Source organism: Oncorhynchus mykiss, chromosome 23, assembly GCF_013265735.2.
Source record: "Oncorhynchus mykiss isolate Arlee chromosome 23, USDA_OmykA_1.1, whole genome shotgun sequence".
Classification (NCBI taxonomy): domain Eukaryota; kingdom Metazoa; phylum Chordata; class Actinopteri; order Salmoniformes; family Salmonidae; genus Oncorhynchus; species Oncorhynchus mykiss.
In genome coordinates this window covers 40,897,942-40,923,141 of record NC_048587.1, presented here as the reverse complement: position 1 = coordinate 40,923,141, position 25,200 = coordinate 40,897,942, and the positions used below count along the sequence as shown (strand labels likewise).

The 25,200-nt window shown below is 44.2% G+C and overlaps 1 protein-coding gene across 2 annotated transcripts in view; it reads right to left on the bottom strand.

The window, feature by feature from the left end:
* Positions 1 to 25,200, bottom strand: part of ankfn1 (ankyrin repeat and fibronectin type III domain containing 1) — a 225,981-nt gene that overhangs the window by 34,880 nt on the left and 165,901 nt on the right. For both annotated transcript variants that reach the window (XM_021581040.2, XM_036960459.1), the window contains 3 exons: positions 23,693 to 23,806; positions 21,352 to 21,449; positions 18,544 to 18,634 (listed from right to left, as the gene is read on the bottom strand). In XM_021581040.2, the coding sequence (XP_021436715.2) occupies positions 18,544 to 18,634; positions 21,352 to 21,449; positions 23,693 to 23,806 (303 nt within the window). The remainder of the gene's footprint in view (positions 1 to 18,543; positions 18,635 to 21,351; positions 21,450 to 23,692; positions 23,807 to 25,200) is intronic.

Genomic DNA, 25,200 nt, shown 5'->3' with positions numbered 1-25,200 from the left:
CACAAGAACTGTTCGTCGGGAGCTTCATGAAATGGGTTTCCATGGCCGAGCAGCCGCACACAAGCTTTTGATCACCTTGCACAAGGCCAAGCGTCGGCTGGAGTGGTGTAAAGCTTGCTGGCATTGGACTCTGGAGCAGTGGAAACATGTTCTCTGGAGTGATGAATCATACTTCAACATCTGGCAGTCCAACGGACAAATATGGGTTTGGCTGATGCCAGGAAAACGCTACCTGCCCCAATGCATAGCGCCAACCCTAAAGTTTGGTGGAGGAAGAATAATGGTCTGGGGCTGTTTTTCATGGTTTGGGCTAGGCCCCTTAGTTCCAGTGAAGGGAAATCTTATCGCTACAGAATATAATGACATTCCAGACAATTCCTAACATTTCAATTGGGCTCCCGAATGGCACAGTGGCCTATGATACTGAATCTCAGTGCAAGAGGCATCACCTGGTTCGAATCCAGACTGCATCACATCTGGCCATGATTGGGAGTCCCATTGGGCGGCGCACAACTGGCCCAGTGTTGTCTGGGGTAGGCTGTCATTGTAAATAAGAATTTGTTCTTAACTGACTTGCCCAGTTAAATAAAAGTTAAATAAAATAAAATAAATGCTGTGCTTCCAACCTTGTGGCAACAGTTTGGGGAAGGCCCTTTCCTGTTTCAGCATGACAATGCCCCCATGCACAAAGTGAGGTCCATACAGAAATGGCTTGTTGAGATCGGTGTGGAAGAACTTGACTGGCCTGCACAGAGCCCTGACCACAACCCCATTGAACACCTTTGGGATGAATTGGAAAGCCGAATGTGAGCCAGACCTAATCGCTCGACTTCACTAATACTCTTGTGGCTGAATAGAAGCAAGCCCTCACAGTTCCAACATCTAATGGAAAACCTTCCCGGGGGGGGGGGGCAACTCCATACTAATGCCCATGATCTTGTAATGAGATGTTTGATGAGCAGGTGTTCTCATCGAACATCAGCTTCGCAGAGTGTGCAAAGAGTGGCTATTTTGAAGAATTTCAAGTATAAAATGTATTTTGACCTTAGGATACATTTGAAACTTGTATTGTCGTAGCCTAGTGGAGACCAATATCTATCTTTTGGTTTCTACATGATTCCATATGTGTAATTTCATAGTTTTGATGTCTTCACTATTATTCTAAAATGTATAAAATAGTAAAAATAAAGAAAAACCCTTGAATGAGTAGGTGTGTCCAAAATTTTGACTGGTACTGTATATATACCGGGCCAAACTGAGCAATCGGGGGAGAAGGGCTTTAGTCAGGGAGGTGACCAAGAAGCAGATGGTACTCTGACAGAGCTCCAGAGTTCCTCGGTGGAGATGAGTGAAGCTTCCAGAAGGACAACCATCTCTGTAGCACTCCACCAATCAGGCCTTTATGGTACAGCAGCCAGACGGAAGCCACTCCTCAGTAAAAGGCACATGACAGGCCGCTTGGAGTTGCCAAAAGGTACCTAAAAGACTCCCAGACCATGAAAAACAAGATTCTCTTGTCTGATGAAACCAAGATTGAACTCTTTGGCCTGATTGCCAAGTGTCGCATCTGGAGGAAACCTGACACATCCCAAAAGTGAAGCATGGTGGTGGCAGCATCAAGCTGTGGGGTTGTTTTTCAACGGCAGGGACTGAGAGAGTAGTCAGGATTAAGAGAAAGATGAACGGAGCAAAGTACAGAGAGTTCCTTCATGAAAACCTGCTCCAGAGCACTCACCTGAAGGTTCACCTTCCAACAGGACAATGACCCTAACCCCACAGCCAAGACAACGCAGAAGTGGCTTCAGGAATAGTCTGTGAATGTCCTTAAGTGACACAGCCAGAGCCCGGACTTGAACCCAAAATAACATCTCTGTGCAGTGACGCTCCCCATCCGACCTGACAAAGCTTGAGAGGATCTGCAGAGAAGACCGGGAGAAACTCCACATATACAGGTGGGCCAAGCTTGTAGCGTCCTACCCAAGAAGACTTGAGGCTGTATCGCTGCCAAAGGTGCTTCAACAAAGTTAGTAAAGGGTCTGAATACTTACGGAAATGTGATATTTCACTTTTTTATTTTTTATAAATTAGCAAAAATGTTTAAAAAAATGTTTTTACTTTGTCATTTTAGAATAAGCCTGTAATGTAACAAAATGTGTAAAGTCAAGGGGTCTGAATATTTTCCCGAATGCACTATATATTATAGGTACTGTACTTAGTTTTATTATTTGTATTAATAGTTGTAGCAGTAGTTATTTTTAGCTGTAGGCCTATTAGCTGTTAATGTACTTTTAAAAAAGTATTATTATTATTTAATTGCTATTATTATTTAGAAGTAGTTGCCATATTATTCCTGTTACTATGTTTTGTTTTTTTGGACACTCGAAAATGAGAAGGTACATCAAGAGATTTCTTTCTGCAAAATTTCTAATAAATAAATATAAACAATAAATACAGTGGTCAACATCTCACTAGTAAACACATACTGTACAAACATCAACTTTAACCACTCAATTCATTCTCAGAAGCTCATCTCTAAAACGCAGTAGTAGTTGTTAAGTATTCGGGTTCATTCTCTCAGCACTACACATGTACAGTTCACACATTCAAACAGACCTCTGTCAACGCAGTTTGAATCAATTTGTGATTCATACTGTATAAAGTGTACTTTGGTTTGAAGAAGATATTTTATTCGATTTGTCATCTAAGCGGTTCCAAAACATCTCCTGACTAAGTATTTACTTATTACTCTTTTTCCCTCTCTCACTCTGTTTTTCTTTCCCTCTCTCACTCTGTTTTTCTTTCCCTCTCTCACTGTTTTTCTTTCCCTCTCTCACTCTGTTTTTCTTTCCCTCTCTCACTGTTTTTCTTTCCCTCTCTCACTCTGTTTTTCTTTCCCTCTCTCACTCTGTTTTTCTTTCCCTCTCTCACTCTGTTTTTCTTTCCCTCTCTCACTGTTTTTCTTTCCCTCTCTCACTGTTTTTCTTTCCCTCTCTCACTCTGTTTTTCTTTCCCTCTCTCACTGTTTTTCTTTCCCTCTCACTCTGTTTTTCTTTCCCTCTCTCACTCTGTTTTTCTTTCCCTCTCTCACTCTGTTTTTCTTTCCCTCTCTCACTCTGTTTTTCTTTCCCTCTCTCACTGTTTTTCTTTCCACCTCTCACTCTGTTATTTGTTCACATTTTTCTTGTTATGTCTTATTTTGTTCTGGGACACCCTCTCCAAGGCTGATCTGAGTGAATGGTTAGAAGGAGAGTCCTAACTGTGGTGTCAAATATTAGCTTTAGTTAAAGGTGTCAATTGTAGCTGAGGACTGTAGTGCATTACAGATGTTGGAGCTTTTGTCGCAGAGAATTTTCCTGCTGCATCAGGAAATTCAAATGAGCCTCGTGAGTGTCTGAAAATGAGCAAATCTCTTTTGGTCCATGCAGGGGCAGTTGAGTCATTGGGAACAGGGATTGCTATCAAAATCATTTTCTCTCTCGCTCACACAAACGTTAGGACAAGGCTCTATTACTGCAAGATTCAAATGTACAAAAATGTATCTGAATGTATCAAAAATGTATCTTTTGCCCTCAGAACAGCCTCAATTTGTCAGGTCATGGAATCTACAAGGTGTTGAAAGCATTCAACATGCGTTCAATATGCTGGCCAATGTTGACACCAATGCTTCCCACAGTTGTGTAAAGTGTGTCTGATAGTGGATCTCTACTCCGATTAGCTCATTCCATCTCATCCCACAGATTCCATTGGATTGAGATCTGGTGATTGGGCAGGCCACTGCAGTAAGTTGAATTCACTGTCATGTTCGTGAGAACCATTCCTGGACAATCCTAGCCTTGTGGCATGGGGCATTATCCTGCTGGGAAAACATTTATTCACAGATGTATACACTGCTGCCATGAAGGGATGCACCTGATTGGTAATGATGTTTAGCTATCCTGTGGCATTCAAATGTTGCTCCACTTTTATCAAGGGGCCCAATGTGTGCCATGAAAACACACCCCACAACATCACATCACCACCACTATCCTGCAATGATGACAGGCAGCATGATGGATGCATGTACTTGTGGTTTTCTCCATACCCTAGTCCTCCCATCAGCATGAAACAGCAGGAACCAGGATACATCAGACCAGGCAATGTTTTTCCAATTCTCCAGTTTTCAGTGTTTTCATTCCTTAGCCCACTGCAACTGCAGTTTCTTGTTTTCTTCTGAAAGAAGTAGAACTCTATAAGGTCATCTGTTGCCATACCCAGTTCATGTCAAGTTGTGCATTATTTTATTGGTCTTTGGGCGCCAATGTTGTACTGGACTGCCAGTTGACTAACTGTGGCCCGTCTGTTGCTCTGCACATTTCGTGTCAGCCTAGTTTGTCCTCGTTGATCAATGACCCATTTTTCGACCACTGACCTGCCGTTGGCTGGATGTCCTTTAGGTGGTGGACCATTCTTGATACACACTTTTGTCTTGCTCATTCACCATCTGAATGGCACACATACACAATCCATATCAGAACTGTCTCAAGGCTTAAAAATATTTATTTAACCTGTCTCCTCCCATGCATCTGGATTTAACAGCTGACATCATTAAGGGATCATAGCTTTCACCTGGATTCACCTGGTCAGTCTGTCATGGACACTCATTACAGTCAGTGTATAGCATAATAACACAAGATAGATATTGGTCTCCACTAGGCTACGACAAAACAAGTTTCAAATGTATCCTAAGGTCAAAATTAAGTTAAATCGTGGCCTGGGGTGGTGGAGTGGTTAGGGACACTTCCATCAGTGCGCACATACAGTATGGGCCTACCATGTTGGCGTGGGTTTGATTCCAGCCAATGTCCATCTGGCACAAATAACTTCACCCCACCTGATTGACTGGATTTACGTTGACATTTCAAATATGGACAGCCCAAGGCTACATGTAATGCCGCCAGGGGGTACGCAAAATAAAAATGTGATTCACATTTTATTTGTAAATAATTATTTTTAAATAATTGCATTTCTGTTAGTCACATGTCTGTGGAACTTGTTCAGTTTATGTCTCAGTTGTTGAATCTTGTTATGTTCATACAAATATTGACACATGTTAAGTTTGCTGAAAATAAACACAGTTGAGAGGTAGAGTTTCTTTTTTTTGCTGAGTTTATATTCAATGTGCAAGACATAATTGAGGCTATGATGAAGAAGTTGGTGCTCTTCTCTATTATTTTTTTTACCTTCCTGTAACGGTTTTCTTCTATCTCCTCCTCTGATGAAGAAGTAGAACAAGGATCGGACCAAAATGCAGCGTGTCGAATGCGATTCATGTTTAATGAAAAAACACACTAAACACAAACACTACAAAAACAATAAACGTAACGAAAACCTAAACAGCCTATCTGGTGAAAACACATAGACAGGAACAATCACCCACAAACACACAGTGAAACCCAGGCTACCTAAATATGGTTCCCAATCAGAGACAATGACAAACACCTGCCTCTGATTGAGAACCATATCAGGCCGAACATAGAACTGGACAAACTAGACATGTAACATAGAATGCCCACTCAGATCACACCCTGACCAACCAAAACATAGAAACATACAAAGTAAACTATGGTCAGGGTGTGACAGTACCCCCCTCCCCCCCCCAAGGTGCGGACTCCGGCCGCAAAACCTGAACCTATAGGGGAGGGTCTGGGTGGGCATCTGTCCGCGGTGGCGGCTCTGGCGCTGGACGTGGACCCCACTCCATAACAGTTTTAGTCCACCTCCTTAGCGTCCCTAGATAGGTTACCCTCCTTAATGACCGCTCGGGACAGAGGGACAGCTCGGGACAGAGGTAGCTCGGGACTGATGGGTAGCTCAGCACTGAGAGGAAGCCCAGGCAGGTAGTTGGATCTAGCAGATCCTGGCTGACTGGCAGATCTGGAAGAGTCTGGTCGACTGGCAGATCTGGAAGAGTCTGGTCGACTGGCAGATCTGGAAGAGTCTGGTCGACTGGCAGATCTGGAAGAGTCTGGTCGACTGGCAGATCTGGAAGAGTCTGGTCGACTGGCAGATCTGGAAGAGTCTGGTCGACTGGCAGATCTGGAAGAGTCTGGTCGACTGGCAGATCTGGAAGAGTCTGGTCGACTGGCAGATCTGGAAGAGTCTGGTCGACTGGCAGATCTGGAAGAGTCTGGTCGACTGGCAGATCTGGAAGAGTCTGGTTGACTGGCAGATCTGGAAGCTCCATGCTGACTGGCTGCCCCATGCTGACTGGCAGCTCTGGCTGCTCCATGCTGACTGGCTGCTCCATGCTGACTGACAGCTCTGGCTGCTCCATGCTGACTGGCTGCTCCATGCTGACTGGCTGCTCTGGCTGCTCCATGCTGACTGGCGGCCCTGGCTGCTCCATGCTGACTGGCGGCCCTGGCTGCTCCATGCTGACTGGCTGCCCTGGCTGCTCCATGCTGACTGGCGGCCCTGGCTGCTCCATGCTGACTGGCGGCCCTGGCTGCTCCATGCTGACTGGCGGCCCTGGCTGCTCCATGCTGACTGGCGGCTCTGGCTGCTCCATGCTAACTGGCAGCTCTGGTGGCTCCTTGCAGACTGGCAGCTCTGGCGGCTCCTTGCAAACTGGCAGCTTTGGCGGCATCCTGCAGACTGGCAGCTCTGGTGGCTCCTTGCAGACTGGCAGCTCCTTGCAGACTGGCAGCTCCTTGCAGACTGGCAGCTCCTTGCAGACTGGCAGCTCCTTGCAGACTGTCAGCTCTATGCAGACTGGCAGCTCCTTGCAGACTGGCAGTTCCGAACAGGCGGGAGACTCCGGCAGCGCTGTAGAGGCGGAAAGCTTTGACAGCGCTAAACAGGCGGGAGACTCCGACAGCGCTGAAGAAGAGGAAGGCTCTGGCAGCGCTGGACAGGCGAGGCGCACTGTAGGCCTGATGCGTGGTGCTGGCACTGGTGGTACTGGGCCGAGGACACGCACAGGAAGCCTGGTGCGGGGAGCTGCTACCGGAGGGCTGGGGTGTGGAGGTGGTACTGGAAAAACCGGACCGTGCAGGCGCACTGGAGCTCTTGAGCACCGAGCCTGCCCAACCTTACCTGGTTGAATGCTCACGGTCGCCCTGCCAGTGCGGCGAGGTGGAATAGCCCGCACTGGGCTATGCAGGCGAACCGGAGACACCGAGCGCAAGGCTGGTGCCATGTAAGCCGGCCCAAGGAGACGCACTGGGGACCAGCTGCGTAGAGCCGGCTTCATGGCATTAGGCTCGACGCTCAATCTAGCCCGGCCGACACGCGGAGCTGGAATATACCGCACCGGGCTATGCACCCGCACTGGAGACACCGTGCGCACCACTGCATAACACGGTGCCTGTCCGGTCTCTCTAGCCCCCCGGTAAGCACAGGGAGTCTGCCCAGGTCTCCTACCTGGCGTAGCCATACTCCCTGTTAGCCCCCCCCCCAAGAAATTTTTGGGGCTTCCTCTCAGGCTTCCATCCGCTACGTCGTGCTGCCTCCTCATATCTGCGCCTCTCAGCTTTCGCCGCCTCCAGTTCTTCCTTGGGGCGGCGATATTCTCCAGGCTGAGCCCAGGGTCCTTTACCGTCCAGTTCCTCCTCCCATGTCCATTTCTCCAGGTGGTGCAGCCTCTCCCACTGCAGCTGCTCCTGCTGCTGCTGCCTCTGTTCCTTCTCCTGCTGCACCTTGGTGCGGCTACACTCCCCTGGTTTAGCCCAGGGTCCTCTCCCGTCGAGGATTTCCTCCCATGTCCAGAAATCCTTACTATGTATCTCCTCTTTTCGCTGCTGTTGCTGCCTGTTGACACGCTGCTTGGTCCGTTGGTGGTGGGTGATTCTGTAACGGTTTTCTTCTATCTCCTCCTCTGATGAAGAAGTAGAACAAGGATCGGACCAAAATGCAGCGTGTCGAATGCGATTCATGTTTAACGAAAAAACACACTAAACACAAACACTACAAAAACAATAAACGTAACGAAAACCTAAACAGCCTATCTGGTGAAAACACATAGACAGGAACAATCACCCACAAACACACAGTGAAACCCAGGCTACCTAAATATGGTTCCCAATCAGAGACAATGACAAACACCTGCCTCTGATTGAGAACCATATCAGGCCGAACATAGAACTGGACAAACTAGACATGTAACATAGAATGCCCACTCAGATCACACCCTGACCAACCAAAACATAGAAACATACAAAGTAAACTATGGTCAGGGTGTGACACTTCCTTTAACTAGGCAAGTTAGTTAAGAAAAAATTCTTATTTTCAATGACGGCCTAGGAACAGTTGGTTAACTGCATTGTTCAGGGGCAGAACGACATATTTTTACCTTGTCAGCTCAGGGATTCGATCTTGCAACCTTTCGGTTACTATTCCAACACTCTAACCACTAGGCTACTTGCCGACCCTACACTCTAACCACTAGGCTACCTGCCGACCCTACACTCTAACCACTAGGCTACCTGCATCCTCCCCAAGGACAACAAGGACAACACAGGTTTTTCCATCATTGTATGATTTTTTTTGTGTGCAAATGAACTCAAGCTTACGGACAATTTCAAATGTGATATAGCGAAGCACCTGAGTGAGTTGGGTGAACTTTCCTGAAACGGACGACACAAACAACTTGATTTGTTATCCCTTTCAAGCCCTGCCTACAGTTCACTTACCGATATCTGAACATGGGAGCCTCATCAAAATTGCAACAAGCGGTTCTGTGAAAATCAGAAGCCCCTGACAGATTTCTGGATACGGCTGCACTCAGAGTATCCTGCCTTGGCAAATCGCGTTGTTAAGACACTGACGCACTTTGCAACCACCTACCTTTGTGAGAGTGGATTCTCAGCCCTCACTAGCATGAAAACTAAATACAGGCACAGACTGTCTGTGGAAAATGATTTAAGACGGAGACTCTCCAATACAACATTGCAGAGTTATGTGCATCCTTTCAAGCACACCCTTCTCATTAACCTGTGGTGAGTAATTCACAATTTTCGATGAACAAATAAGGTTTTATATGTAGGATGGTTAAAGAAAGAGCAAAATGATTGATTATTATTATATTATTATTTGTGCCCTGGTCCTATAAGAGCTCTTTGTCACTTCCCATGAGCCGGGTTGTGACAAAAACTCACACTCATTCTTATGTTTAATAAATCTATAATATATAGTGTGTGTGTGGCAGGCTTACAATGATGGTAAAAAAAAAACATTTGAGAGTGCGCTGACCCTGGTGTTGGAGGGGGTACACAGCTGGAGGTTGAATGTTTGAAGGGGTAAGAGACTATAAAATGTTTGGGAACCACTGATCTAGTGCCTACATATAAGCTACATTTTGTACGCTGCCCGTTAGCCTATCCATTGTCACCGCTGAGACCAATGCTCTAGCAAGCACCAAGAGTACTAGGAATACTGATGATATGGGCATCGTTTTTATTTTGTTGCTTTAAGCCTTACCCAAACCATAACCCTAACCTTAAGCACTAGTAATTCATGCTTAAACTGTTAATCTTTGAGTTGTTTCTGTTTTAACCCTGTAACCACACACAATTAAACCTGCAACCAGGCGGAATTAATGCACCAAAAATAGACGATCATTTATGAGTCAAACGGCAGTGGGCCAGATTCGAATCCATGCCGAGGTATATGTGTGCCGGGGTCAGTGAGTGTAACCGCTGGACCACACAGGCACAGAAGAAATCAATAATTCATTCTGCCTATTGCTTGCCTTCAACATACACTGAGTATACAAAATAGTAAGAAAACCTGCTCTTTCCATCAATCAATCAAATTTATTAATAAAGTCATTTTTACAGCAGCAGTTGTCACAAAGTGTTTATACAGAAACCAAACCTAAAACCCCAGAGAGCAAGCAATGCAGATGTAGAGGCATGGTGGCTAGGAAAAACACCCTTTCCATGACATAGACTGACCAGGTGAATCCAGGTGAAAGCGATGATCCCATATTGATGTCACTTGTTAAATCCACTTCAATCGGTGTAGATGAAGGGGAGGAAACAAGTTAAAGAAGGATTTCTAAGCCTTGAGACAATTGAGACATGGATTGTGTATGTCTCATTCAGAGAGAGGGTGAATTGGCAAGACACAAGATTGCAGTACCTTTGAACGGGGTATGGTAGTAGGTGCCAGGTGCATGGTCTGTGTCAAGAACTGCAACACTGCATAACCAAAAGGACATCGAGCCAACTTGAGAAAACTAAGATGGCGCCGACAGATATGACAGATCTACTTTTAGCTCCTAAGCAACTTTGCAGTATTTCGTTTTTTTTGTATTATTTCTTACATTATTAGCCCAGAATTTTTTTGTGTTATTACTTACAGCCGGAAATAACGTTTGGATATCAGAGCGGCGGTAACTCACCAGCATTACGACCAGGAATACGACTTTCTCAAATTGGATATTTTGTTTGTACTGTACCCCACAGGGCAATTTAACTTTTCCAGACGCTGCTCCAAAACACTGCCAGTGGAGAAGAGGTATCCAGAGTGAACTTCTCGTCTGACTCGGAGGTGTGTACACCATCCACTGCTTCAGAGTATATTACTCGCTAACAAAGTAGACAAGCTCAGGGCGAGGATCTCCTTCCAGAGAGACATCAGGGATTGTAACATACTCTGTTTCACGGAAACATGACTCTCTCGGGATATACTGTCCCTGTCCAAACAGCCAGCTGGGTTCTCAGTACATCGTGCAGACAGGAATAAAGAACCCTCAGGGAAGAAGAAAGGCGGTGGTGTATGTTTCATGATTAACTACTAATGGTGTGATTGTGATAACATACAGCAATTCAAGTCCTTTTGTCACCCGACCTAGAATACCAACCGTATTACCTCCCAAGAGTATTAACTTTGGTTATAGTCACAGCCTCAAGCCGATACCATGACGGCCCTCAAGGAACTACACTGGACTTAATGCAAACTGGAAACCACACATAAACAAAGGTACAATCAATACCAGAAAATAAAAATAGAAAACTCTATGTACAGTGAGTGCAAATGTAGAAGATTAGGGAGGTAGGCAATAAACAGGCCCTAGAGGTGAAAATAATTACAATTTAGCATTAATACTGGAGTGATAGATGTGCAGATAATGATGTGCAAGTAGAGATACTGGAGTGCAAAAGGGTAAGTATTAATATGGGGATGAGGTAGTCGGGTGTGCTATTTACAGATTGGCTGTGTACAGGTACAGTATACAGTACACTTTTCCTCAAATTTGCTTTGATAAAATCCCCAGCTACAATGAATGCAGCCTCCGGATAAATTGTTTCCAGTTTGCAGAGAGTTAAATAAAGTTCGTTCAGAGCCATCGATGTGTCTGCTTGGGGGGGGATATATACGGCTGTGATTATAATCGAAGAGAATTCTCTTGGTAGATAATGCGGTCTACATTTGATTGTGAGGAATTCTAAATCAGGTGAACAGAAGGATTTGAGTTCCTGTATGTTTCTTTCATCACACCATGTCACGTTGGCCATGAGGCATACGCCCCGCCCCTCTTCTTACCAGAAAGATGTTTGTTTCTGTCTGCGCGATGTGTGGAGAAACCCGTTGGCTGCACCGCTTCGGATAGCGTCTCTCCAGTGAGCCATGTTTCAGTGAAGCAAAGGACGTTACAGTCTCTGATGTCCCTCTGGAATGCTACCCTTGCTCGGATTTCATCAACCTTGTTGTCAAGAGACTGGACATTGGCAAGAAGAATGCTAGGGAGTGGTGCGCGCTGTGCCCGTCTCCGGAGTCTGACCAGAAGACCGCCTCGTTTCCCTCTCTTTCGGAGTCGTTTTTTTGGGTCGCTGCATAGGATCCACTCCGTTGTCCTGTTTGTAAGGCAGAACACAGGATCCGCGTCGCGAAAAACATATTCTTGGTCGTACTGATGGTGAGTTGATGCTGATCTTATATTCAGTAGTTCTTCTCGACTGTATGTAATGAAACCTAAGATGACCTGGGGTACTAATGTAAGAAATAACACGTAAAAAAACAAAAAACTGCATAGTTTCCTAGGAACGCGAAGCGAGGCGGCCATCTCTGTCGGCGCCGGAAGTTACAGCAACAACATAGCAAGGCAGCAACACATGACAACAACATGGTAGTAGCACAAAACATGGTATAAACATTATTAGGCACAGACAACAGCACAAAGGGCAAGAAGGTAGAGACAACAATACATCAAGCAAAGCAGCTCTACACTTGTCAGTAATAGTGTCCATGATGGGAGTCTTTGAACGTAGATGGAGATAAAACTGTCCAGTTTGAGTGTTTGTTGCAGCTTGTTCCAGTCGCTAGCTGCAGCGAACTGAAACGAGGAGCGACCCATGGATGTGTGTGCTTTGGGGACCTTAGGGGGAAGTGAGGTGTGAGAGGGTTTTTATAAATAGGCATCAACCAGTGGGTCTTGCGTCAGGTATACAGAGATTTGTATTAGTATTTATTATTTATTATGGATCCCCATTAGCCAAAGTAGCAGCTACTCTTCCAAGGGTCCAGCAGAATTAAGGCAGTTTATACAATTTTAAAAACATTACAATACATTTCAGAACACACTGTGTGCCCTCAGGCCCCTACTCCACCACTACCACATACAGTGGAAGTCAGAAGTTTACATACACCTTAGCCAAATACATTTAAACTCAGTTTCTCACAATTCCTGACATTTAATCCTTGTAAAAATTCCCTGTCGTAGGTCAGTTAGGATCACCACTTTATTTTAAGAATGTGAAATGTCAGAATAATAGTAGAGAGAATGATTTATTTCAGCTTGTATTTCATTCATCACATTCCCAGTGGGTCAGAAGTTTACATACACAGAATTAGTATTTGGTAGCATTGCCTTTAAAACATTTCGGGTAGCCTTCCACAAGCTTCCCACAACAAGCTGGGTGAATGTTGGCCCATTCCTCCTGACAGAGCTGGTGTAACAGAGTGAGGTTTGTAGGCCTACTTGCTCGCACACACTTATTTAGTTCTGCACACAAATTGTCTATAGGATTGAGGTCAAGGCTTTGTGATGGCCACTCCAATACCTTGACTTTGTTGTCCTTACGCCATTTTGCCACAACTTTGGAAGTATTGGGGTTATTGTCCATTTGGAAGACCCATTTGCGACCAAGCTTTGACTTCCTGACAGATGTCTTGAGATGTTGCTTCAATATATCCACATAATTTTCCTTTCTCATGAAGCCATCTATTTTGTGAATTGCTGCAGTCCCCCCTGCAGTGCTTCACAGTTGGGATGGTGTTCTTCGGCTTGCAAGACTCCCCCTTTCCCCTCCAAACAGAACGATGGTCATTGTGGCAAAACAGTTCTATATTTGTTTCATCAAACCAGAGGACATTTCTCCAAAAAGTACGATCCTTGTCCACATGTGCAGTTGCAAACCGTAGTCTGGCTTTTTTTTATGTCGGTTTTGGAGCAGTGGCTTCTTCCTTTCTGAGCGGCCTTTCAAGGTTATGTCGATATAGGACTCGTTTTACTGTGGATATAGATACTTTTGTACTTTTGTCCTTTGCTGGTGTTCTGGGATCGATTTGCACTTTTTGCACTTTTCGCACCAAAGTACATTCACTACGCGTCTCCTTCCTGAGCGGTATGATGGCTGCGTGGTCCCATGGTGTTTATACTTGCGTACTATTGTTTGTACAGATGAAAATTATACCTTCAGATGTTTGGAAATTGCTCCCAAGGATGAACCTGACTTGTGGAGGTCTACAATGTTTTTTTCTGAGGTCTTGGCTGATTTCTTTTGACTTTCCCATGTTGTCAAGCAAAGGAGGCACTGAGTTTGAAGGTAGGCCTTGAAATACATCCACAGGTACCCCTCCAATTGACTCAAATGATGTCAATTAGCCTATCAGAAGCTTCTAAAGCCATGACATCATTTTATGGAATATTCCAAGCTGTTTAAAGGCACAGTCAACTTAGTGTTTGTAAACTTCTGACCCACTGGAATTGTGATACAGTGAATTATAAGTGAAATAACCTGTCTGTAAACAATTGTTGGAAAAATAACTTGTGTCATGCACAAAGTAGATGTCCTAACCGATTTCCCAATACTATAGTTTGTTAACAAGACATTTGTGGAGTGATTGAAAAACAAGTTTTAATGACTACAACCTAAGTGTATGTAAACTAAATCCATGTGCATGTATAGTGCGTATGTTATTGTGTGTGTGTGTATGCATGTGTCTGTGCCAGTGTTTGTGATGCTTCACAGTCCCCGCTGTTCCATAAGGTGTTTTTTATATCTGTTTTTTATAGAGTTCCATGTCGCCATGGCTCTATGTAGTACTGTGTGCCTCCCATAGTCCGTTCTGGACTTGGGGATTGTGTGGCATGTCTTGTGGGGTATGCATGGGTGTCCAAGCTGTGTGCCAGTAGTTTAGACAGACAGCTCGGTGCATTCAACATGTCAATACCGCTCATAAATAAAAGTAGCGATGAAGTCAATCTCTCCTCCACTTTCAGCCAGGAGAGATTGATATGCATATTGTTAATGTTATCTCTCTGTGTACATCCAAGGGCCAGCCGTGCTGCCCTGTTCTGAGCCAATTGCAATTTTCCCAAGTCCTTTTTTGTGGCACCTGACCACACGACTGAACAGTAGTCAAGGTGCGACAAATCTAGGGCCTGTAGGACCTGCCTTGTTGATGTCCTTGTCATCAAGGACATCAACCACCCGAGCCACTGCCTGTTCACCCCGCTATCATCCAGAAGGCGAGGTCAGTACAGGTGCATCAAAGCTGGGACCGAGAGACTGAAAAACAGCTTCTATCTCAAGGCCATCAGACTGTTAAACAGCCACCACTAACACTGAGTGGCTGCTGCCAACACACTGACACTGACTCAACTCCAGCCACTTTAATAATGGGAATTGATGGGAAATGATGTAAATATATCACTAGCCACTTTAAACAATGCTACCTTATATAATGTTACTTAGCCTACATTATTCATCTCATATGCATACGTATATACTGTACTCTATATCATCGACTGTATCCTTATGTAATACATGTATCACTAGCCACTTTAAACTATGCCACTTTGTTTACATACTCATCTCATTTGTACATACTGTACTCGATACCATCTACTGTATCTTGCCTATGCTGCTCTGTACCATCACTCATTCATATATCCTTATGTACATATTCTTTATCCCCTTACACTGTGTACAAGACAGTAGTTTTGGAATTGTTAGTTAGATTACTTGTTATTACTGCATTGTCGGAACTAGAAGCACAAGCATTTCGCTACACTCGCATTAACATCTGCTAACCATGTGTATGTGACAAATAAAATGTGATTTGATTTGATTTGATAGTGTTGTTAAGAAGGCAGAGAGAGCATCACTTTATTATAGACAGACTTCTCCCCATCTTAGCTGCAACTGCATCAATATGTTTTGACCATGACAGTTTACAATCTAGGGTTACTCCAAGCAGTTTAGTCATCTCAACGTGCTCAATTTCCACATGATTTATTACAAGATTTAGTTGAGGTTTAGAGTTTAGTGAGTGTTTTGTTCCAAAAACAATGCTTTCAGTTTTAGATATATTTAAGGTTAACTCTGAAACTAACTGCAACTTCTTTTGAGTGTTGCAGTTATTTCAGTTGCTGTAGCAGCTGACGTGTATAGTGTTGAGTCATCCGCATACATAGACACTTTGGCTTTACTCAAAGTCAGTGGCATGTCATTAATTAAAAATTGAAAAAAGCAAGGGGCCTAAACGGCTACCCTGGGGAATTCCTGATTCTAACTGGATTCTATATGAGGCTTCCATTAAAGAACACCCTCTGTGTTCTGTTAGACAAGTAACTCTTTATTCACATTGTAGCAGGGTGTGTAAAGCCATAACACATACGTTTTTCCAGCAGCAGACTATGATCGATAATGTCAAAAGCTGCACTGAAGTCTAACAAGACAGCACCCACAATCATATAATCATCCATTTCCCCCAGCCAATCATCAGTCATTTGTGTAAGTGCTGTGCTTGTTGAGTGTCCTTCCCTATAAGCATGCTGAAAGACTGTTGTCAATTTGTTTACTGTGAAACAGTACTGTATCTGGTCGAACACAATTTTTTCCAGAAGATTACTAAGGGTTGGTCGGCTATTTGAGCCAGAGATTACCAGTTTACAGAGGAGTATAGAGTGCAGTGATGTGTCCTATGAGGAGCATTGGTGGCAAATCTGATGGCAGAATGGTAAAGAATGGTAAAGCTCAAGAGCACCTTTACCTGCCGATCTATAAATTACTTATCCGTAATCTAGCATGGGTAGGATGGTCATCTGAATCAGGGTTAGTTTGGCAGCTGGGGTGAAAGAGGAGCGATTACAATAGAGGAAACCAAGTCTAGATTTAACTTTACCCTGCAGCTTTGATATGTGCTGAGAGAAGGACAGTGCACCCTCTAGCCATACTCCCAAGTACTTGTATGAGGTGACTATCTCAAGCTCCAAACCCTCAGCAGTAGTAATCACACCTGTGAGGAGAGGGGCATTCTTCTTACCAAACCACATGACCTTTGTTTTGGAGGTGTTCAGAACAAGGTTGAGGGAAGAGAAAGCTGCTTGCACTCTAAGAAAGTAAATAGACTTTGAATCACTGTCCACTTTAATAATGTTCATATACTGCTTTACTCATCTCATATACAGTGGGGCAAAAAAGTATTTAGTCAGCCACCAATTGTGCAAGTTCTCCCACTTAAAATGAGAGATATGAGAGAGGCCTGTAGTTTTTATCATAGGTACACGTCAACTATGACAGACAAAATGAGAAAATAAAATCCAGAAAATCACATTGTAGGATTTTTTATGAATTTATTTGCAAATTATGGTGGAAAAAAGTATTTGGTCAATAACAAAAGTTTATCTCAATACTTTGTTATATACCCTTTGTTGGCAATGACAGAGGTCAAACGTTTTCTGTAAGTCTTCACAAGGTTTTCACACACTGTTGCTGGTATTTTGGCCCATTCCTCCATGCAGATCTCCTCTAGAGCAGTGATGTTTTGGGGCTGTTGCTGGGGAACACGGACTTTCAACTCCCTCCAAAGATGTTCTATGGGGTTGAGATCTGGAGACTGGTTAGGCCACTCCAGGACCTTGAAATGCTTCTTACAAAGCCACTCCTTCGTTGCCCAGGCGGTGTGTTTGGGATCATTGTCATGCTGAAAGACCCAGCCACGTTTCATCTTCAATGCCCTTGCTGATGGAAGGAGGTTTTCACTCAAAATCTCACGATACATGGCCCCATTCATTCTTTCCTTTACACGGATCAGTCGTCCTGGTCCCTTTGCAGAAAAACAGCCCCAAAGCATGATGTTTCCACCCCCATGCTTCACAGTAGGTATGGTGTTCTTTGGATGCAACTCAGCATTCTTTGTCCTCCAAACATGATGAGTTGAGTTTTTACCAAAAAGTTATATTTTGGTTTCATCTGACCATATGACATTCTCCCAATCTTCTTCTGGATCATCCAAATGCTCTCTAGCAAACTTCAGACGGGCCTGGACATGTACTGGCTTAAGCAGGGGGACACGTCTGGCACTGCAGGATTTGAGTCCCTGGCGACGGAGTGTGTTACTGATGGTAGGCTTTATTACTTTGGTCCCAGCACTCTGCAGGTCATTCACTAGGTCCCCCCGTGTGGTTCTGGGATTTTTGCTCACCGCTCTTGTGTACCTATGATGAAAATGACAGGCCTCTCTCGTCTTTTTAAGTGGAAGAACTTGCACAATTAGTGGCTGACTAAAGACTTTTTTGCCCCACTGTATATATATATATATGTACACACTGTATTCTATTTTACTGTATTTTTGTCAATGCCACTCTGACATTGCTTGATCCAATATTTCTATATTTCTTAATTCCATTCCATTCCATTCCATTCCTTCTTTTAGATTTGTGTGTAGTGTTGTGAATTGTTAGATACTACTGCACTGTTGGAGTTAGGAACCCAAGCATTTCGCTACACCGCAATAACACCTGCTAAATATGTATTTGTGACCAATACAATTTGATTTGAACATGGGCCAGCATTCACACGAGATGCGTCTTAGCCGGCACGTAGCTTCCATAAGGTACACTGTATACAGACAGCACTTCCAGCTGCCCCCTGACGGCAATTCTAAATATTTATTTTGATACTCAAATCCTCCTGCTGCAGGATTATTATTATTTCTCCTGCTGCAGGATTATTATTATTCCTCCTGTGACATCTGTGTATCGGGAATAGGGTGCCATTTGGGACAGAGCCTACAGTAAAGTAGCAGGGAATAAAGCAAGTTTGGGTTTCAATCCAACTGAATGACGGAGTTAATTATAACTGCCATAGCAGGCTTTGAGAACACAACTTTACTGGACAAGTGTCTTATTCCGAAAACAAAACTATTTTTGAAGGAAAATATCAACCAGTTTACCTGCTGTTTGAACAGCAGTGCACAAACCGATTCTACGATTTTGTATGAAGGTACATTCAATAAAGGTTTGATTTAAACCTAATAAAGTAATGGACTCACTGGAAGGTGCAGCAGAGGGGGGTAGAGACTGTTGAGGTGGACCCCAACCCCTCATGTTGTAGGCCGACACCTGAACATAGTACAGCCTCCCCTGGAAAACACACACACACAACACACACACGCACACATTATGTAAAATACATTTTCACATTAAGTAAAACGTACACACAGTATGTACTAGGCAGAGGAAGAGAGTTAAAACAGCTGAAAGTTGAGCAGAGCACAGTAATATCACAGTATTTTGGTTGAATGAGGGCAACTCGCTAGAATGGTGACTTCTAGGATGTCACAAATGGCACCCTATAAACTTACATAGTGCACTACTTTTGACCAGAGCCCTATGAGCCCTAATAAAAACTAGTGCACGTTATAGGGAATAGGGTTCCATTTGGGACGCATCCTAGAAGTCACCAGCTTTCCCTCATTCAGCCCCCCACTCCATTACTGTGTCATTCCCACACTCCTTCACTTCCGCCCTCCATCATTACCCTCCTATACTGGCCCCATCAGTTACTCATCCCCTTTCTCTCTGTGTGAGCTCCTTCTTTCACCTTATCTCTCTCATTGGATAAAAAAAATAGACGAACTACGAGCACGTATATCCTACCAACAGGACATTAAAAACTGTAATATCTTATGTGTCACCGAGTCTTGGCTGAACAACAACATGAATAACACACAGTTGGCGGGTATTACGCTTTTTCGGCAGGATAGAACAGCTGCATCCGGTAAGACAAGGGGCGGCGGTCTATTAATATTTGTAAACAACAGCTGGTGCAAGAAATCTAAGGAAGTCTCAGGCAAGGTTTTGCTTGCCTGAAGTAGAGTATCTCATGATAAGCTGTAGACCACACTATTTACCAAGAGAGGTTTCATCTATATTATTCGTAGCTGTCTATTTACCACCACAAACTGATACCGGCACAAGGACCGCACTCAATGAGCTGTACATGGCCATAAGCAAACAGGAAAATGATCATCCAGAGGCAGCGCTCCTAGTGGCCGGGGAATTTAATGCAGGGAAACTTAAATCCGTTTGACCTCATTTCTACCAGCATGTTAAATGTGCAACAAGAGGGAAAACAACTCTAGACCACCTTTACTCCACACACAGAGAAGCGTACAAAGCTCTCCCTCGCCCTGCATTTGGCGAATATGACCATAATTCTATCCTCCTGATTCCAGCTTACAAACAAAAACTAAAGCAGGAAGCACCAGTGACTTGATCAATAAAAAAGAGGTCAAGTGAAGCAGATGCTAAGCTACAGGACTGTTTTGATGGCACAGACAGGAATATGTTCCGGGATTCTTCCGATGGCATTGAGGTGTACACCACATCAGTCAATGGCTTCATCAATAAGTGCATTGATGACGTCGTCCCCACAGTGACTGTACGTACATACCCCAACCAGAAGCCATGGATTACGGGCAACATCCGCACTGATCTAAAGGGTAGAGCTGCCGCTTTCAAGGAGCGGGACTCGAACCCGGAAGCTTATAAGAAATCCCTCTATGCACTCCGACGAACCATTAAACAGGCAAAGCGTCAATACAGGACTAAGATTGAATCGTACTTCACCGGCATGAGAGCATCAGCTGTTCCGGACGACTGTGTGATCACGCTTTCCGTAGCCAATGTGAGTAAGTCCTTTAAACAGGTGAACATTCACAAGCCCACAGGGCCAGACGGATTACCAGCACGTGTACTCTGAGCATGCACTGACCAACTGGCAAGTGTCCTCACTGATATTTTCAACCTCTCCCTGACTGAGTCTGTAATACCAACATGTTTCAAGCAGAACACTATAGTCCCTGTGCCCAAGAACACTAAGGTAACCTGCCTAAATGACTACCGACCCGTAGCACTCACGTCTGTAGCCATGAAATGCTTTGAAAGGCTGGTCATGGCTCACATCAAATCCATTATCCTAGAAACTCTAGACCCACTCCAATTTGCATACCGCCCCAACAGCTCCACAGATGATGCAATCTCTATTGCATTCCACACTGCCCTTTCCCACCTGGACAAAGGGAACACCTATGTGAGAATAACATTCATTGACTACAGCTAAGCGTTCAACACCATAGTGCCCCAAAGGAGATAAAGGAGGACAGAGTACGCCCCCATTCTCATCGACGGGGCTGTAGTGGAGCAGGTTGAGAGCTGCAAGTTCCTTGGTGTCAACATCACCAACAAACTATCATGGTCCAAACACACCAAGACATTTGTGAAGAGGGGATGACAAAAGCCTATTCCCCCTCAGGAGATTTGACACGGGTCCTCAGATCCTCAAAAGGTTCTACAGCTGCACCACCAAGAGCATCCTGACTTCTTAACAGCTTCTACCCCCAAGCCATTAGACTCCTGAACAGCTAATCAAATGGCTACCTAAACTATTTGCATTGCCGCCCCCCCCCTCTTTTACGCTGCTGCTACTCTCTGTTTATTATCTATGCATAGTCACTTTAACTCTACCTACATGTACATATTACCTCCATTAACCGGTGCCCCTGCACATTGACTCTGTACCTGTACCCCCTGTATATAGCCTCAATATTGTTATTTTACTGCTGCTCTTTAATTATTTGTTACTTTTATTTTTTATTTATAATTTTTTTTACTTAACACTTATTTTTCTTAAAACTGCATTGTTGGTTAAGGGCTTGTAAGTAAGCATTTCATTGTACACCTGTTGTATTCGGCGCATCTGACAAATAAAATGTGATTTGATTTTTCCTCTCTCTGTGCTCCCTCTCTCTCTCTCCCCCTTCCTCCCTGTCTGCTGCATATACTTCAGTACTATTTACCATGGTAAGGCCGTTGATGGTACACTTGAGAGTTTGTAGGTTTTCCAACACCATGTCTCCGGCCAGCAATGAGAAATCCTTTAGACAGCTCCACTCCACTGTAATGACACATACATACGCACATGCACACAAAGTCAGCATTACAAATACTCACAGACAATAACATCACAGACTGGGTATGTGTGTGTCCTCTCTCCATAATAGAAATCAATAGGTACCCTGGTGCTGTGTATTACACTTTTAACCTTCTCATTGGGCTGCTAATGCCTTGAGGTGTGTAGTTTCCCTCGCTTTCCCTCTCTATCTCTCTCTCTCTGCTCTCTCTTTCTCTCTCTCTCTCTCTCTCTAGCTCTGCTATCTTCTCTCTCTCTCTAGCTCTGCTCTCTTCTCTCTGCTCTCTTCTCTATTTTATCTCAATTCAAAGGGCTTTATTGGGCTTTATTGGCATGGGAAACATATATTAACATTTCCAAAGCAAGTGAAGTAAATAATAAAGAAATGTGAAATAAACAATACAAATTAACAGTAAACATTACATTTCCAAAATAATAAAGACATTTAAAATGTCATTATCTGCAAATAGTTAAAAGTACAAAAGGGAAAATAAATCAACATAAATATGGGTTCTATTTACAATGATGTTTGTTCTTCACTGGTTGCCCTTTTCTTTCTCAATAGCAAGGCTATGCTCACTGAGTCTGTACATAGTCAAAGCTTTCCTTAAGTTTGGGTCAGTCACAGTGGTCAGGTATTCTGCCACTGTGTACTCTCTGTTTAGGGACAAATAGCATTCTAGTTTGCTCTGTTTTTTTTGTTAAATTATTTCCAATGTGTCAAGTAATTCTCTTTTTGTTTTCTCATGATTGGTTGGGTCTAATTGTGTTGCTGTCCTGGGTACCAGTTTGCTTAGGGGACTCTTCTCCAGGTTCATCTCTCTGTAAGTGATGGCTTTGTTATGGAAGGTTTGGGAATTTCTTCCTTTTAGGTGGTTGTAGAATTGAATGGCTCTTTTCCGGATTTTGATAATTAGCGGGTATCGGCCTAATTCTGCCCTGTGTGCATTATTTGATGTTTTATGTTGTACATGGAGGATATTTTTGCAGAATTCTGCATGCAGTATCAATTTAGTGTTTGTCCCATTTTGTGAATTCTTGGTTGGTGAGCTGACCCTAGACCTCACAACCATAAAGGGCAATGGGTTCTATAACTGATTCAAGTATTGTGCAGAAGATCTAGGTGCTGCTGTAGGCCCTCCTTGGTTGGGGACAGAAGCACCAGATCCACAGCAAACAGTACACATCTGACTTTAGATTCTAGTAGGGTGAGGCCGGGTGCTGCACACTGTTCTAGTGCCTTCCCCAATTTGTTGATATGTATCTTGAAGAGGGTGGGGCTTAAGCTGCATCACTGTCTCGCCCCACGGCACTGTGGAAAGAAATGTGTTTTTTTGCCATTTGCTCAGTACATCGTTTTCACTGAGGAAATGTACTCACTCTCTCCCTCTCTTGTTCCCTCTTTCTGCTCAATCTCTCTCATTTCTCTCTCCTTTGCTTCTACTTCCACAGAACCCCTAAAAGGCTTGTGAAGACTTCTACACCTCTAGGGAAAAGCCCTGATGAGCAGAGATCAACTATAAATCATTACAAAGCCTGTTGTAACCTTCATGCTCCATCTGCAGCATAAGCCTATTAGTCCGAAATGACCGGCCCTTTAGCCTTTACAGTTCAATACACTGATCTCTCTCTGCTAGGGCTCTCTGGGGCTCTTTTGCCTTGAGCTAGAACGGATGAAGGTAGATAAGGGTGGGAGAGAGAGGAGGAAGAAGAGAGGCAGGGACAGAGTGGATTAGAGTGGAGGATGGTATAGGGACATTTAATAGTTTCACTGTCACCCCAAGTAATTGTAGCTTGGAGGGAGAGAGGGATGGTGGGAGGGACCGGTAGGGAGGAGAGGGAAATAAGTCAATATCAGTCATGGCAATAGTTAATAGATTTACTGTCATCCCACAGGGCTGGAGGGAAGCAGGTTAGTGAGACAACAGACTGAGGGGGCACAGGGGTTCGAAATAAATTGCAGAGGGAAGGAGAATAGGAAAGGGGAGAGAGAGACAGAGAGAGGAGGGAGAGAGAAGCGAGACAGAGCATGAGAGAAAATAGAGAGGGAGAAAGTAACAATGAAAAGCAACAATAATTTATTTGTTCCTACCCATTAATTTCCTTTCTAAATTGCAGTTCCTTTCATTTGTGTGTCCGCGCGTCTGTGTGTTTGTGTGTGTACGCGTGCGTCTGTGTGTGTACGCGTGCGTCTGTGTGTGTGTCCACAAGTCTGTGTGTGTGTGTACCTCTGTACTTGGTGACCACAGCAGAATTGAGACAGTGTGGTTCCTGGAAGGTAACTGTGAGAGAGGAGCTACTGGTTACACACAGACCCACTGCAGACGGGGGCTCCGGCACACCTACCAAAAAAACATATATATTTTTTTTTAGAAATGCCCTTTTCATATTCGCAGTTGGCACGAAGTGCTTTACAGATACCCAGCCTAAAAACCCCAAACAGCAAGCAAAGCAGAGGTAGAAGCCCAGTGGCTAGGAAAAACTTCCTAGAAGGCAGGAACCTAGGAAGAAACCTGAAGAAGAACCAAGTTCCGAGGGGTGTGTCCAGTCCTCCTCTGGCTGTGCTGGTTGTAGAGTACATTAATAAGGACAGATCGTTTTTCATTATGTGTACGCTGTTACGAAACCCCTGAGCTAACCTACTGATATTGTTACAAGTCTAGACATTCCTAGCTCTAGCTAAATGGTCTGTAACCTGTGTGCATTTATGTGAGAAGTCAGTGTACTCCCCTTGGTCGACCAGCCCAGGCAGATTATTGTGTGTTCAGTTTATGAAAATAAATATGTACAAAAGGGAAACTACTAAAGGCATGCCCAAAACTAAAGACGCAACACAAAAAAATACATTTGCAACCGAGAGATTCCTTTCCACCTTTCTCTCACTGATTGCCAATCCCTGATTGCCCACACCTGTGCACAATCAACACTTAACAAGACTGCCACCTGACCCGGCTGGTGCTGCCACCTGACCCGGCTGGTGCTGCCACCTGGTGATGGAGTGTGGACGTGATAATGTAGTGTCTAACTGTGTCCCTTAGAACTGAACTACCTAACCTAGTCCATAACAATGCTTGTCAGACTGATGGATAGAGCACACAAAAAGATGGGGCACAAACACAACACGAACATTTACCTCACAGTGCACCGACAGAGGAGGAGAGAATGTGTGTGTGTGTATGTCAAATCCAGTGGAGGCTGCTGAGGGGAGAACGGCTCATAATAATGGATGGAACGAAGTAAATGGAATGGCATCAAACACATGGAAACCACGTGTTTAATGTATTTGGTGCCATTCCACCAATTCCGCTCCAGCCATTACCAGGAGCCTGTCCTTCCCAGTTAAGGCGCCACCAACCTCCTGTGGTCAAATCAAATGAACGTGTATTTGTCACGTGCACAGGTGTAAAGAGCACAGTGAAACGTGCAAGCTCTTCCTCAACAACGCAGTCATCAATATCAAAGGGTCAAAAATAGTGTGTGTGTACAAATGTGTGTCCAATACACACTCGCTCCTATCCTCCTTTATTGCTCGTCACAGCTGTAATGGATAGGAGATGTTTGGCAAGATGATAGAACACTCTCCCCTCTATTCTCTCCACTCCACCTCCCCAGCAGGCTGTACCCCCAGGCCTGTTTGGAACGGTGTCCCAAATAGCACCCTATTCCTGGTTTAGTGCACTACTTTTGACCAGAGCCCTATGCACCATGTCCTATAAAGGGAAAAGGGTTCCATTTG